This window comes from Typha latifolia, chromosome 11 (genome assembly GCF_019914945.1).
Source record: "Typha latifolia isolate L0001 chromosome 11, TyphaL0001v2, whole genome shotgun sequence".
In the NCBI taxonomy this organism is placed as follows: Eukaryota; Viridiplantae; Streptophyta; class Magnoliopsida; order Poales; family Typhaceae; genus Typha; species Typha latifolia.
In genome coordinates, this window is record NC_133096.1 from 9,941,515 (window position 1) to 9,954,651 (window position 13,137).

Consider the following 13,137-nt stretch of genomic DNA (forward strand, 5'->3'; position numbering starts at 1 on the left):
CCTTGTTTGACCGGATTGATACATGTGCCCATGCATGAATCATGATGGCATATTGGTATGCTGTTGCTTGTCGGCGGCATCTATGGATGATGTGTATGGTCCATGGATGGGTCCCGCGAGCCGATGGTATCAGTAGGCATGTGATGGTGCCCATACTGTAGCATGGATGTGTCTAGTGGCACGTGCGATCGTTCGTAATATCCTTAAGCTTTTATTATTATTATTATTATTTTTTTATCATGAGCTCGAACTCTAAACCACAAAACTATCAATCACCAAACAATTTCTCTACAATATTATTTGGGGTTGAAGTTGAACTCATGACCTTCTTGGCCATTTTATATAATTTAAAAAAAAAAGGGTCTTTTTGGCATAAATCACTATTATTATATTTATCTTTCATTTAACTCCTCTTAACATATAGATATTGGATGGTCGATGTGAGTTACGCTGAACTTTTCTTATCACCCTACTCTATTGTTAATTTGAAAGGCGCGAATGTACATATTTACATTGATGCAGTAGTTGTAGAAGGGCGAGATCGTTGAGCTACTGCAGAAAATAATTCACCTAAAATGTAATCTAAAACACAAGTTGGTCATGAACTCGATACTGTATTCCAGGATTCGAGCCAATTTGAGGTAACAAAATCAGTAGTAATTTTCAAATCCATTATATACTCTTCATTTATCATATAATTAAGGTTTAATAACTCAGATTTCTTTCTAGCAGGGAAATCCATAGCACTTATACAACTCATTATGAGAAAAAGTACTCCAAAAGAAATTGGTCACTTTATACCAAGCACCACTTATTTAAATGAAAAAAAAAGACAACAAGGTACAAGGAAGATATAGTAATTCTTGATCATATGGCAAAGAGAATAATATCAGAATGCACATAATAATACCACCAGGGACGGATCAGAGCTTCTTTCTTAAGATAATCCAACTTACTCAAAAGTAAATTTAAAGAAGAGGGCTCAGGTTTAAAAGAAACCAAAAGAATATATAAGAATCATCAAAGGCAATCAAAACAAAAAAGAAGCTTAAGCAACCAAACGATCTTGTCGAACAAGATTATTGCCCAAAGCAAATGCAAAAAGACAGGTTCTCAGACATGCACAGAGTACAGGAATCGACGAAAAGATCACATCCCACTGAAGCTAGAAATATGGAGGGATTGCTTGTGTTCTATAGACTAGAGGCCTTGATCTATGAGGTAGTCTCCCAACCTCTCCACGATCATGTTGCATTGCCCGGGAGTCATGGGCTCATCATATATACCAAAGATGAGTGCTTGAGTGGTTTTCTTTACAGTGATTCCTCCTGCACCCTGCAGAACAAAAGAGAAGGGCTTTAGAAGGCACTACTACTACACTAGCAAATGGAAAAATCGGCAGTGTCATTCTTGATGTTTCACTTCTTTATCTCTTTAGCAACATATGTACTCAGGAAAAGCAGAAATACTCTCTGTTCTCTCCCTGTGAAATGCCTTGAGGTCAATTGCAGTTAAAATTACTCAAAGTTGAAACTGAGTGAGCAATATACGGAAACCTTCGACCAACAGAGATATACTCAAAATGTAATAGTAGGTCACAAATAGTGAGGTCTCTTCCTATTTGACTGCAAAACAAAATAGTGCACATATGAACCCCCAGGCTTTGGGAATCATAAAGAAGTCTTAATTAAGGTTACACTCTATTACACGATATTATGTGAAGGAAGCAATAACTGAGCTCCTCTAAACTTCAACTATGTAACAAAAGTACTATGTCCCTTGTAAAAAAAAAATTCTTTCTGGCCTTGGTGATAGCCATGCTAATGATAACCCTGATATATATATATATATATATATATATATATATATATATATATATATATATATATATATATATATATATATATATATATATATAGATAGATATCTGGGCATAGGTAATTAAGTCAGTGGCAAAGTAAACTTCAATGAGTAGATTAAAGTGAACTTCAGAGACTATATTTAAGTTCTGCATGGTTATTAGCAAAACGGGGAAGAAGGAAAAGTAGATAGAATTGATAGATCAGGATTGTGCTATTCTCATAAAGTAAGGCCATTAAGATTAGACTCCATAGAGCTGTGAATGAGCAGAAAGTAGGTTGGAAATGCATGAACATATCAATGATGCTATTCAGCACAAAAACTGAAATCAAGTTTGCAAAAGATAAACATGGGTGCAGAAAAATAAAAAGACATTCTGTACTCCAGATATTATGAATTGACACGAAATTCTAAATTTGTGATACAAGGCTTTTGTTGAGCAATACCAAATGCTGTCTCTAGCATCAACTATACATCATGTCAGCAATAGGTCAATATAAACTGAAGAAAAAAGAAACTTAGCATTGTGTATTGAACAAAAGAAAAGATTCCAGCACAATGAAATCCCTTCTGGATAGAGAAGGGAAAAAACATATAAAAGACAGGAATCAGTCACCTTCTTTCCACGAATAACAGCTCCAGCCTCTCCTTGGATTACCATATACTTTGTCGATCCAAGAAATAAGCCAGTGGGGGCAAGTGATCCAGGCTCATCAAAATCTTTCATAATGTTAGAGATTTCCTCAGGTTTAAACTGCACATAGGAAAGAAAAAGATACAGTTATAACAAGTAGAGAACAAAAGATGAAACATCAAACTACAGCCAATAGTGCTTTTCTTTTTTACGGGCTTCAAGTGAAGAGAGTAAAACCTTCAAAAAATCTAGTTCAAAACTACAGAAACAAGAAAATCTTGTCACTTTGCCAAAGGGTGAAGAATATATTAATGCATACATACTTATCTATTTGCCTACATACATGTACACATAACAAGAGGCGCAGATTCAGCCACAGCAACAAAATTATGAATTTTCTAGGTCCTTTCTTATGCATCATAACATGCAAAAAAGAAAAGATGTAAGAGACAGATTTTGAGCACGCAATGGTTAAAGTTGACCTCTTATATCTATCTCAAACTAGCAACTTTTGAATAAATTATCCATAGAACCATCAGATAACACAATTAAAATCATCTAAGACAAAATCCAAATTTCCATGATACTAACAATCTCACTATGGCATTTAAACTTGACATCAGTTTATTACAATAATATAATATAAAAGCCATAATCTATGCATGCATAAAGGTACAGCATATCATTTAATCCAAATTGCTCTAAATTTCAAATAGATGATTAAACGGGTCAAACGAAAGCTTCATCAATGAGAAAAAAACGGCCCAGATCACCAGCTTAGGCCCCTAAATGATCGCACAAAAATAAAGGATGTAAGGTTAGACAATCAGATGGGAACGATCACCGTATACACAAGACGCCTGCACAAAGTTGCAGACCATCATCTAAGAGACCTTTCAACACGCCAATTGTAATATAAGGAAACCAACCACATTCCTAGCATTGCCAATACCAGATCAAAACTAAATCCCATTAAGTTGCATCAAACTACATCAATCATCTAAATCCGGTTCACAATCTAATCGAATAGACACCAATACAAGCAAATTTTAACGGATCAATTCCTTCCCGCATTTGATCATCTCAAATCAGATCCACCAGAAGACATCACAAAGATCGAAGAGCACACCGATCTAACGATATCACGGAAAGGAAATATACCTGGGGAAACGAGGTGCTCTGCGCCCATACGCTACCATCCTGGCCAACGATCGCCGCGGAGGTGAGGTAATGGCCTTCGATCTCGCACATGAGATGGTCATCGACGTACGTTTGCCACGACATCTCGTCTCTTCTTCTCCTCCTCCTTCTTCTCTTTTCTCCTCTCCTTCTCCTTCGTCTCCTTCGCTCGCTTCGCTCGCTATTTAAACTTATCGCGCTTGTAAATCTTAGGAGAGAGAGAGAGAGAAGAATAAATAGTGGGCCGGGGAGAGGAGAGAATGGATCTCTCTGGGTGCCTCACCACTCCTCCTCAACCACCCATTCAACCAGATTGAATAATTCCCTTCAAGTCCGCCTATAGTTTAGCCGAAATTTACTACTCCCCCTACCACTTTACTCCCGGATTCAAACTTATTTACCCAGATAGCCTTCTCCGTCCTGATGAATCCGACGGCTCAGGTTGATTCGTACGACCGACGGTGGAGATCCGCTTTACAGATATTGGCCACTTTCGTTGGGCCCCACGACAGGAAGGTCTGAAGGAAAGGAAGGATAGACAGCTTGGGTCTCGATATCTTAGGCCCATTATTGATGCCCCATCTTTTCCTCACATTTAAATTGAAACAAATTAGAGATTTAAAAAGAAATTATTAGTGTAGGATTTGATTAAGAATTATGTGATGATGGTGATCGAGATGGTTTAGTACATTTGATTGCTTTCTTATAGTGAAACACTACCATTACATGGCCCACATAATATAACATGGAAGGAAGCTGAGCTATTTTAATCACATATGACACTATTTGATTCGAGGAAACTTTGTAAGTGGACCCATTTATGGAGTCAAATATATTGACACAAGTGTAAATAACCATCCACTACTCTTAACTAGAAGCATCCTACATTACACATTGGACCCTGAAGAACTTTCGTATCTCCTCAGCCAAATTACTCTTTCTCAAAGGATGACCAAAACAATTGCAAAGGTTGAAAACAGCATTACAGTCAGAGCTTCAACCAAGTGCAAGGGGGTAGAATTATATCCTCTCGATGAAACTGCCGATGCCGTTGAATTTGCACTGCTCATTTTACTGTCAGAAGATAAGCGCAGTAGACTTTGTTAGCGAAAATAATGGGATTGTAGCACATCAGACAAAAGTGTGAATTTCTACTTACCCAGAGGTCAGATAGATGCAAGAATCATAACCTGTTGACAAACAAATCGGGTGAGATATTAGAGAAGTTTTATAGATTCAACTGTGAATTTCTCTAAGAAGTTTTGGATAACATGGTTGATGCAAGATGTAATAGAGCGAGAGAATCTAGTTCGAAACTTGAATTCGAGGCTAATAATGGAGCATAGATTACAGATCAGCTTAAGCTTTAGAGACATCGATATACATTCTATGAATTAGAGATAACTGCAGATGTACATTATATAGTGTGTCTACTTACTTGGATCTTTCATAGTTCTCACTCCTGCACCTCCAAAGCTGCAAGCAACATCAGTAGCACCGTTTTGCTGGAAGTAGCTGTTAAATGCAAATGACGCATGAGAAGCTAAAGTATCGGGTTGATAACAGGGCTGGCTAGGTTGTATAGCCGAACAGTCAACATTGCCGGAACCACAAGCCCAGTTCAAGGCATTTTGCAAATCCACATCTGAAGCATTAGTAGAAGCAACACACCATGTCCCATTAGAACTTGTAATGTTGGCCCCTGTCACAATATCCACATTCCCTCTACCATTCCAGTCGAGGCTATAAACACTAGTCTGGTCAGGATAAAACAGCCCCCAGTTCCTCTCAGATTCTATTCCAGGCTTTCTATTCTCATTGAACAATGAAAATATATAGACATCTATCTCCTCTCCAGGCTTTGCTGGAGTTCCTGTATCATTGATTACATGGCGTATAAGATTGGTGTCATAAGTTTGAGCATTATCTGGGGTTGCAGCAGTTTCTTTAGTCGCACCCTTGTTAGGCCACCCAGTTTCAGTAACCATGATTTTCAATGTCTTAAAGTTCAGCGCCATGAGCGCGAAGAAGATAGAATCCAGCTGCGCATCAAACATGTTCGTGTAAACTAAACCAGTATTTGGATCAATGACATCTTGAGCTGATGGTGAGAACAATGCATAGTCCAATGAGACATTACTAGGAGAGTCCCTATAGGCGTAGTATGGGTATAGATTCACCATGAAAGGGGACTGGTTCTCCACAAGGAATTCCAACATGGGCTTCAGAAAGTACGCATACTTGCTGTTAAAAGCTCCGGCAGATGGCGGGAAGGATCTAGACAGAACCCCCAGTGAATGGGTACTCGAAACTTTGATTCTTTTATGCAATCCCACCTTCTTGAGAGCTGTTAGAACATTGACCATGGAAGGGACAACGAGAGAAGACACGTTGGCAGAACTCTCAGTGACTTCAGCACCTACTGTAATATAGGTGATCATCGTCGCTGGGTAATAGGGTAGAATGCTGTTCTTGAGCCAAGTATCAACATTGGATTGGTACTGAGAAAAGGGAAGTAAGTCTGAGTTTGGGACTCCAACCATGACTTCCACGCCGGTGTTTGCAAAGGCTTTGATAACCTGGATGTTGGTGTCATAGATTCTTACGTACTTAATGGAATGTTGCTGGACCAATTGGGCTACTTTGTCAGGTGTCGGAAGGTCGTCCGCATTACGACCATAACAGACCCCGATTTTGCTGCATCTGCAAACCCCTGCAGAGAAAATGGCAACTTTGATCTTTCAAACTTTGGATATTGATGAAGATTTCATGACAGTTGAAAGCAAAATGACGAAGCAACTACCAGTTCATTTTAGTTATAATATTTGTGCTCATAAAAGCAAATGCATTTCTTAGTGAATGCTCACCAAGAACGACCACATTAACCGAAAATACCATAAAAACAAAACTTTTGGATAACTTCAGAATATTAAACTTTGGATCTAATGAAGACTATACGAGTAGAAAACAAGACGAGAGAAGCAAGCAAAGGCCCATTTGTTTATTAATCAAATATTGTGCTCATTGCACACAATAGCAAATGCTACTGGAGGAGTAGTCACTTCTTAATGCCATTAAGAACATTGTCTATATCTTCTAGCAAGAACTACCAAAATAACCCAAAGCAACCATAACAATCAAAACTTTAACAATGAGATATACGAAAATGCAGATGGGTATCCCCCAGTTTCTTCAAATAAGTTGGGAAAACCCAGAACAAATCAAAAACTCCACACAAAGCAAAGCATCTTAACAGAGAGAGCAAAAAAGAAAAGAAAAGGAGAGCTCTTTTTCCTTTTTCGAACCGAGTAAGTCCACTAACCAGCGAAGATAGAGAGGATTAGAAGCGGAACCACAAAGAGATCTCTCGCCATGGAACCAGAAGAATCCTTCCAACGCCTTCAAAGTTTCCTTCTTATCCTCTTCTCCTCCCACTAATAACACGCATCCGAAGGCCTCCTCCTCCCTTTCGACCGTTGCCTCCGCAGCTCGAGGTGGAGGACGTACGGAGAACAGGGAGTGGAGAGTGGAGAGTGGAGAGTGGAGTGAGGAGCCGGACTTGAAGTGGGTTTATGGAATGGAGTTGAAAGGAGACATGTCGCGTCCGGAGACAGGGAGATGTTTTTGCTGGATATCGAGGAGAGACAGACATTTTGCACTCTATTCCATGCCCCCCCCCTTCCAACGGTAAAGAAAATAAAGCAGCCTTTGTCTTTTCGTGGATGGATTCGGATGGCGTTTCCCAAGTTTTCTGTATACCCCATAAAAAAAATGTAGTTGAATATTTGGATGGCAAATTATATTTCATTCCCGTCGTTAGATTTAGATTTAGATTTAGATTTATTTTCTATAGTTTTATGCTTCGATGGCAAATTTATATTTCATACCCCGTCGTTAGATTTTATATTCTTAAGATTATATTTAAAGTGAAATTATTTTTTTATTATATTTGACTAAGTTATAACTCAAATATAAATAAATAGATAATTGGATAAGTTTTCTCATTCATCTAAAATAATATTGATATAATTTTAAATTTTAAATAATAAATAATAGAATAAAGTATATTATATTATATTTTAGATTCTTTACATATATATTATTTTTGTCATCTAAAATTTGATTTGCTATTATTTTATGCTTTCGAAAACTTATTTATTTATCTATAATTTAATTTTAATGAGTATCTTTAAATTTAATTTATAAACTAATTAAATATAATAAAAAATAATTTTAATTTTAATATAAAAATAAGGGACACAAATAAAATTATAGACAGTGAAATGAATTTAAAGCCTAACAAGATGGGTAAAATTACAGTTTCCCTATATTAACTATAACAAATTATTCATGAAAAAAAGTAAAATTATGTTGTTTTGATTAGTGTATAAACAAATACTAATTTTAAAATGGGTATATAAATAAATAAAATATTTTTGAAGAAATATATAACAATAAGAGTCTCTTTTGGCAAAGAAGTGTCCTTCCTTTTGTCTCTATATATATTTTTAACTCCACTTGATGAAACTACAGTATGCCACTAAAAATTAGATTTTTACCGTAGAATGATGACATCTCGATGTCGACAAAACCACTGCGTTTGAAATTATAAAAGAGGATAAAAAAAATTTAAAAAAAGAGAGGAAAGATCCAAAGATGGATCTAATAAAGTATAATTTATTTAAAACAAGGATACAGTATAATTTCATATATATATATATATATATATATATATATGTATGTATAGCAAATGCCCTAAAGTTATTCTGTGACTCCCATCACCAAGAATCTTTAAGAGGATGGGAGATAGAATGGTCTCTAGCTATTGCCATGAGAATTTTGATCTTTATATGAAAATTGATTTAGAATCAGTTGCCCATGAAAGATAGGCTGATCAAATATGGCCCTCTGTGTGATATGTGTAGAAGGAATGTGAAATGGCCAAACAACTAAGGGATCCCACTATGTCCACTTTTAGTTTTCATGTCTCCTTTGATGACAATTGGATAAAATGATGATTGGCTTAAGAAAAGTGAAAACCTTCCTAAAGACAAATGCTATATTTTGCTAGCTATTACTATCAATATTTTTTTGGCAGCTTTGGAAACACAGGAGCAATTATAAATTTAACTACTCACCAATCTTTACTTATAATTACTAGAGAAAAATGATCATTATGACTATGGATTATCTACGACCAGACAGTAATAGTATTACTAAGGCAAATCATCTTTCTCGGTGTGGATCAATTGGGCAATAGAGGTGAAGGAGGTTAGATATTCAGAGATTCTGACTATGACATTTTATTAGCAGATGAGGTGCCGGTAAAATACAATAGTGTTATTATGGCTGAAGCTTGGGCCATAAAGAGACTTTGATACAAACCAAGAGTCTATATAAAAACCATTTTACATATTCTGATTAACTCCATAAAAAATAGTGCGAATTTTTAGACTTTACGGAATTTTTGTGGAGAGACTCAGATTTTCGTGAGTTCATTTTAATTTTATATAAATATGTCATATGGGTTATGGGCATTCTAATGTGATTTTGACATAGAACACCATCACGGAGCTTTTGAGATGGGCTATGGGCATTACTATTATTATTCTAAAAAAAAGTTATATAAGGTTTAGTGTGTGAAGGTATATTTAAGAATTTTGGAGCTAAAACTATGACTTGTTGCTGTGGAATATGATTATTATATATTTTTATATTTTATAATATATTAGTTATTCACAAAATTTGAATCTGACTTATTATCCGGATCGAATTTAAATCTGATTAAAGTCCGACAAAATCTAATAATAAATGGATTAGATATATATAATAAATTACCTAAGCATTTAAAATTTGATTTGAGTTAAAATTCCATAAAAGTAATAAATATAAATCCAATCTTGTTTTCCTGGTCAACTTTCAAAGACTTCGAGTCGATGATCGGCAATAATTCGTAGTCACAATTGGCTCCGAATCCGAGGTCGGATTCAGGTTGGTTTATAGGGTTAACGGGTTACTGCATGTTCTCTTCCTCATCCGATGAAGCCAAACCCAGATTGACCGTTGACTGACCAAGCTGTGGGCGGAGGAATCCCTTGTGGGTCCATCTCGTCTCCATTGTATCAATCGTACAAACCTCCACATCAGCGTCACGTACGGCGGATCGAGCACCGAATAAGAAATTGTATGGGTCTCCAAACTATGCCGCCGTTTCGGAAACCCACGACTGTTTTGCTGCAAAGCGAACTCCTCCCTCGACGACTAAAATAGCTCATGGTGGAGAGGAAGAGGCAACCTTCAATTTTCCGCTAATCTGATCCAGAGAGCCAGAGAGAGAGAGAGAGAGAGGAAGATGGTTACGATTTCGGAGATGAGAGATGCGTGGACGAGCAAGAGGAAGTCTTTCATGGTTGCTTCTCCCAGTGAACCGACTGTTCTCCATCGCAAGGGCCACGTCAAAGGTAGATTACTTTGATCATCTCATGTTTTTATTTTTGTTTGTTTGTGTAAATAGGTATTCTTGAGGATTGTGAAAGTTTCATGAGAAGCCATGAATTGATTTTTGTTGTTTGCAGTGAGAAATGTATGATGATTTTGAGAAGAAAGATGCAGTGATGAATAATCTTTTCTGTTTTTATTGCAATCGAACTAAAATCATGCTATTATTTTCTGTAAATCGTTATCTTTGTCAATCGCAACAATAGTAGACCTCAAAAGTAGACTATTGAGGTGGCGAAAGGATTTCTTGTGCAACTCTTGACCCCTTGGTTTATAGCTTGGTAATCTTGGATTACATGAGTCTAATCGTTTTTCCTTACTTATATCACAATTTCAATTGATGTTCTTCCGTTTTGTCTTTCATTCTGGCATATTTTCGCTCTCCATTTGGTTATAACTGGACTCATAAGATCAGAAGAAGGAAAATGTAAGCCTTGGAAAACTTCAAATTTGTTTCTTATGACATTGTTTTACATCGTCACTAATGCTCCAATCAATCTTGATGCATTGCCAATATGCTTTTTTCTTATCGCATTTACCCCTGTGATTGGTTCTGGTTGCATGTTCTGATGTTCCTTTTTCAATTTCCTTATTCTTTCCGATGAACATTATATTCAATAAGTTGCCAAAGGTAATGTACTAATGAATGTCGGAGTTGTGACATGCTTTCTTCATCTGATGCTTAAAGCTTCTGCCCTTTATTCCATATTTGTTATAAATTCATGTGCAGTTTTTGTTATACTGTAATGAATGATGGACCTGAATATCTAACTATCCTTTTCAACTCATTTGTTGTTTGCAGAAGCAGTTCAATCAGGGTTCATAACAGCTGTTGTTGCTGGTGCGGTAGCTGCAGTTCCAACAGTAAGCTTTCTTTACAGTTCTCCTTCCCTTTAGTGCTTCAGGTTTTCTTACCATGATAATTTGGACCTATCTAACTGCAGTTGGAAGGAAATGATATGATAAAAGAAGGATTTTTTTTTGGTTACACAACAATGTCTGATGCTTTTCTTTGCTTCATGCTCTATTATGAAACTAAGTGTTCCTGCAGTTTAAGCTTCTTCTTACAATGGGCAACTTTTTTAACCCTTGGTTATGATATGTTCGTTAAATTGCTTCTGTGATTCAGTTGGTTGGCTGCCGTGTTATCCCGTGGGCTAAGGCTAACCTCAATTACACTGCACAGGCGCTCATCATCTCGTCAGGTAATGTATTAGTTGATGTCGGTTTTGCTGGCAGTTGAGATAGTATAACTGCTTTCTTTTATCAAATGCATAAAGTATGATGTCATGTAGCATCATCAATAGAATTATTGACATAGCATCTTATTGGCCAAAGAGCAGTGATTTTGTTTAAGTAAATGGCGTCTCAAGATGGTTGGGAAATAGTGCCTCTTGGTTATCTAGTTAATTCTTTTCTCAACTCAACAAGGTGAGCTTTGAGACGTGTTAAATGATATCTTGAGATCAGCTGGTATGGAACTTGACTTATATGAGAGTTCTGACTCACTAAGAGCTATGACCTTTGCATTGCTTGATCTACTGTTTTCGTTGGCCACATACCAGTTGTTTCACAGAAATCTTCTTCCAGTACTTTAGGCACGAGCTCCCTGCTGCACTTCAAACTAGTTACAGTCTGTCTTAAATAATATTAGATCCACACAGTTAAGACTATAGAACAGCTCTTGATTTCTGCCAGAAGCATATGTCCCTTTGTTTTCTTGATTTGCTTCCGATATGGTCACTACCTGCTCAACTATAGTCCCCTTCTGTCATTATGATTGATCCGATTTGTGTGAGAAAATATACTGAATGGCTTTTCAGACATAACAGGGATGTGTGATTCTATTTTACTGATAATATGATTGTCTTATTTTTTTTTTCTTTTCGTACTTATATGAAGTAAGTCTCTTGATCAAGTTATCCTACAGTTCAGTAGGTCTAAAATTGGCCTAAAGAGTTGTTTCCTAACTTCATAGTTCCAATACTGAAGTAAATCATGCATTCGAGGTCTCATTAAAGAATGCTAATCTGCTTGCTTTTTCTAGATTTACTTCAACTTATTCTCAGATCTTATTTTGCAGCTTCAGTAGCTGGTTTCTTCATTGCTGCTGATAGGCGGATTCTGGAAAGTGCAAGAGGGAATTCTCTCGAAAAGTTTGAGAAATCTACATAATGGAAAAGCTCCTGATTCCGAACTGTTACCGATACCATGAAAAAGATCTAGTTGCATTTGCAGTTATAAGGCATATGCAATTCGCAGTAACAATCGCAGTTCTTTCGCTTTTCTTCTTATGCTCAATTCTACGACGAAAGTTATGAATTATTGTTATGTTTGTATGAACTTTTGGATTTCTTCCTTGAACTCCAAGCTTATTCGAAGATCACGTATCAGTATATCACTGCCAATATCCCACCATGGGCCCCTGATGGGCCATCATTTATCTCAGCACGATTTGAAATAGACCTAACTTATCGCCATCGAATGATTTGCAAAATTATTCTACTTCATAATCATATTAGCAAGTATAGAGTTTATTTTTTTCTTCTGAGAAGAGTGAGCTAAGCCCATAAAATCCGGCAATTTCTCTCTAAGGTGTTCCAATGTCTTTGGTCGATATAATAAGGGTGGCTTTGGTTTTCCAGTATGTATATTTTGTTTGTAATCCTTAATTATATCTATACAAGCAGTGCATGGTTTTTTTTTAATCTAATATGTGAAAGCTAATAAGATCGGTTGCGATCCAATTGGATAAGATTAGCATTATTTATCAACTGTCGGTTGGCGTAATCCCGATCTATTCTAACCCCGGATTATTTATCCTATCCATTCTTTCCTATTCCATCACGCGGATAGCCGACCTCATACGCCGCTCAGTCGCTTGTCCTCATCGTGCCTCCGCGTCTTTGGATAAGGGCGGATAAGAGAGTGGGAAGAATAAATATATCGACCCCACATACATGCCC

The 13,137-nt window shown here is 36.7% G+C and overlaps 3 protein-coding genes across 3 annotated transcripts; 1 reads left to right on the forward strand and 2 right to left on the reverse strand.

The window, feature by feature from the left end:
• Positions 1-987: 987 nt before the first annotated feature.
• On the reverse strand, positions 988-3,983 carry LOC140797359 (profilin-A). The gene is made up of 3 exons (XM_073150729.1): positions 3,656-3,983; positions 2,477-2,614; positions 988-1,335 (listed from the first exon to the last, which is right to left on the reverse strand). Exons 1-3 carry the CDS (start codon positions 3,776-3,778, stop codon positions 1,201-1,203), a joined length of 396 nt encoding a protein of 131 aa, XP_073006830.1. The 5' UTR covers positions 3,779-3,983; the 3' UTR covers positions 988-1,200.
• A 475-nt stretch (positions 3,984-4,458) lies between these two features.
• On the reverse strand, positions 4,459-7,330 carry LOC140797355 (glucan endo-1,3-beta-glucosidase 13). The gene is made up of 4 exons (XM_073150722.1): positions 6,996-7,330; positions 5,112-6,386; positions 4,833-4,863; positions 4,459-4,747 (listed from the first exon to the last, which is right to left on the reverse strand). Exons 1-4 carry the CDS (start codon positions 7,045-7,047, stop codon positions 4,615-4,617), a joined length of 1,491 nt encoding a protein of 496 aa, XP_073006823.1. The 5' UTR covers positions 7,048-7,330; the 3' UTR covers positions 4,459-4,614.
• A 2,531-nt stretch (positions 7,331-9,861) lies between these two features.
• LOC140797360 (early nodulin-93-like) lies at positions 9,862-12,552 on the forward strand. The gene is made up of 4 exons (XM_073150731.1): positions 9,862-10,134; positions 10,974-11,035; positions 11,301-11,376; positions 12,255-12,552. Exons 1-4 carry the CDS (start codon positions 10,026-10,028, stop codon positions 12,344-12,346), a joined length of 339 nt encoding a protein of 112 aa, XP_073006832.1. The 5' UTR covers positions 9,862-10,025; the 3' UTR covers positions 12,347-12,552.
• Positions 12,553-13,137: the final 585 nt, after the last annotated feature.

Bases quoted from the DNA above. Each gene is read 5' to 3' on its own strand.
- LOC140797359 (XM_073150729.1), bottom strand. From the start codon at position 3,778: ATGTCGTGGCAAACGTACGTCGATGACCATCTCATGTGCGAGATCGAA. The intron at 2,615-3,655 runs GTATATTTCCTT...TCCTATGTGCAG, and splicing joins AGAGCACCTCGTTTCCCCAG to TTTAAACCTGAGGAAATCTC. The intron at 1,336-2,476 runs GTGACTGATTCC...TTTGTTCTGCAG, and splicing joins CTGTTATTCGTGGAAAGAAG to GGTGCAGGAGGAATCACTGT.
- LOC140797355 (XM_073150722.1), bottom strand. From the start codon at position 7,047: ATGGCGAGAGATCTCTTTGTGGTTCCGCTTCTAATCCTCTCTATCTTC. The intron at 6,387-6,995 runs GTTAGTGGACTT...TTTTCTCTGCAG, and splicing joins AATCCTCTCTATCTTCGCTG to GGGTTTGCAGATGCAGCAAA. The intron at 4,864-5,111 runs GTAAGTAGACAC...GTTTGTCAACAG, and splicing joins GAGAACTATGAAAGATCCAA to GTTATGATTCTTGCATCTAT.
- LOC140797360 (XM_073150731.1), top strand. From the start codon at position 10,026: ATGGTTACGATTTCGGAGATGAGAGATGCGTGGACGAGCAAGAGGAAG. The intron at 10,135-10,973 runs GTAGATTACTTT...TGTTGTTTGCAG, and splicing joins TCGCAAGGGCCACGTCAAAG to AAGCAGTTCAATCAGGGTTC. The intron at 11,377-12,254 runs GTAATGTATTAG...CTTATTTTGCAG, and splicing joins GGCGCTCATCATCTCGTCAG to CTTCAGTAGCTGGTTTCTTC.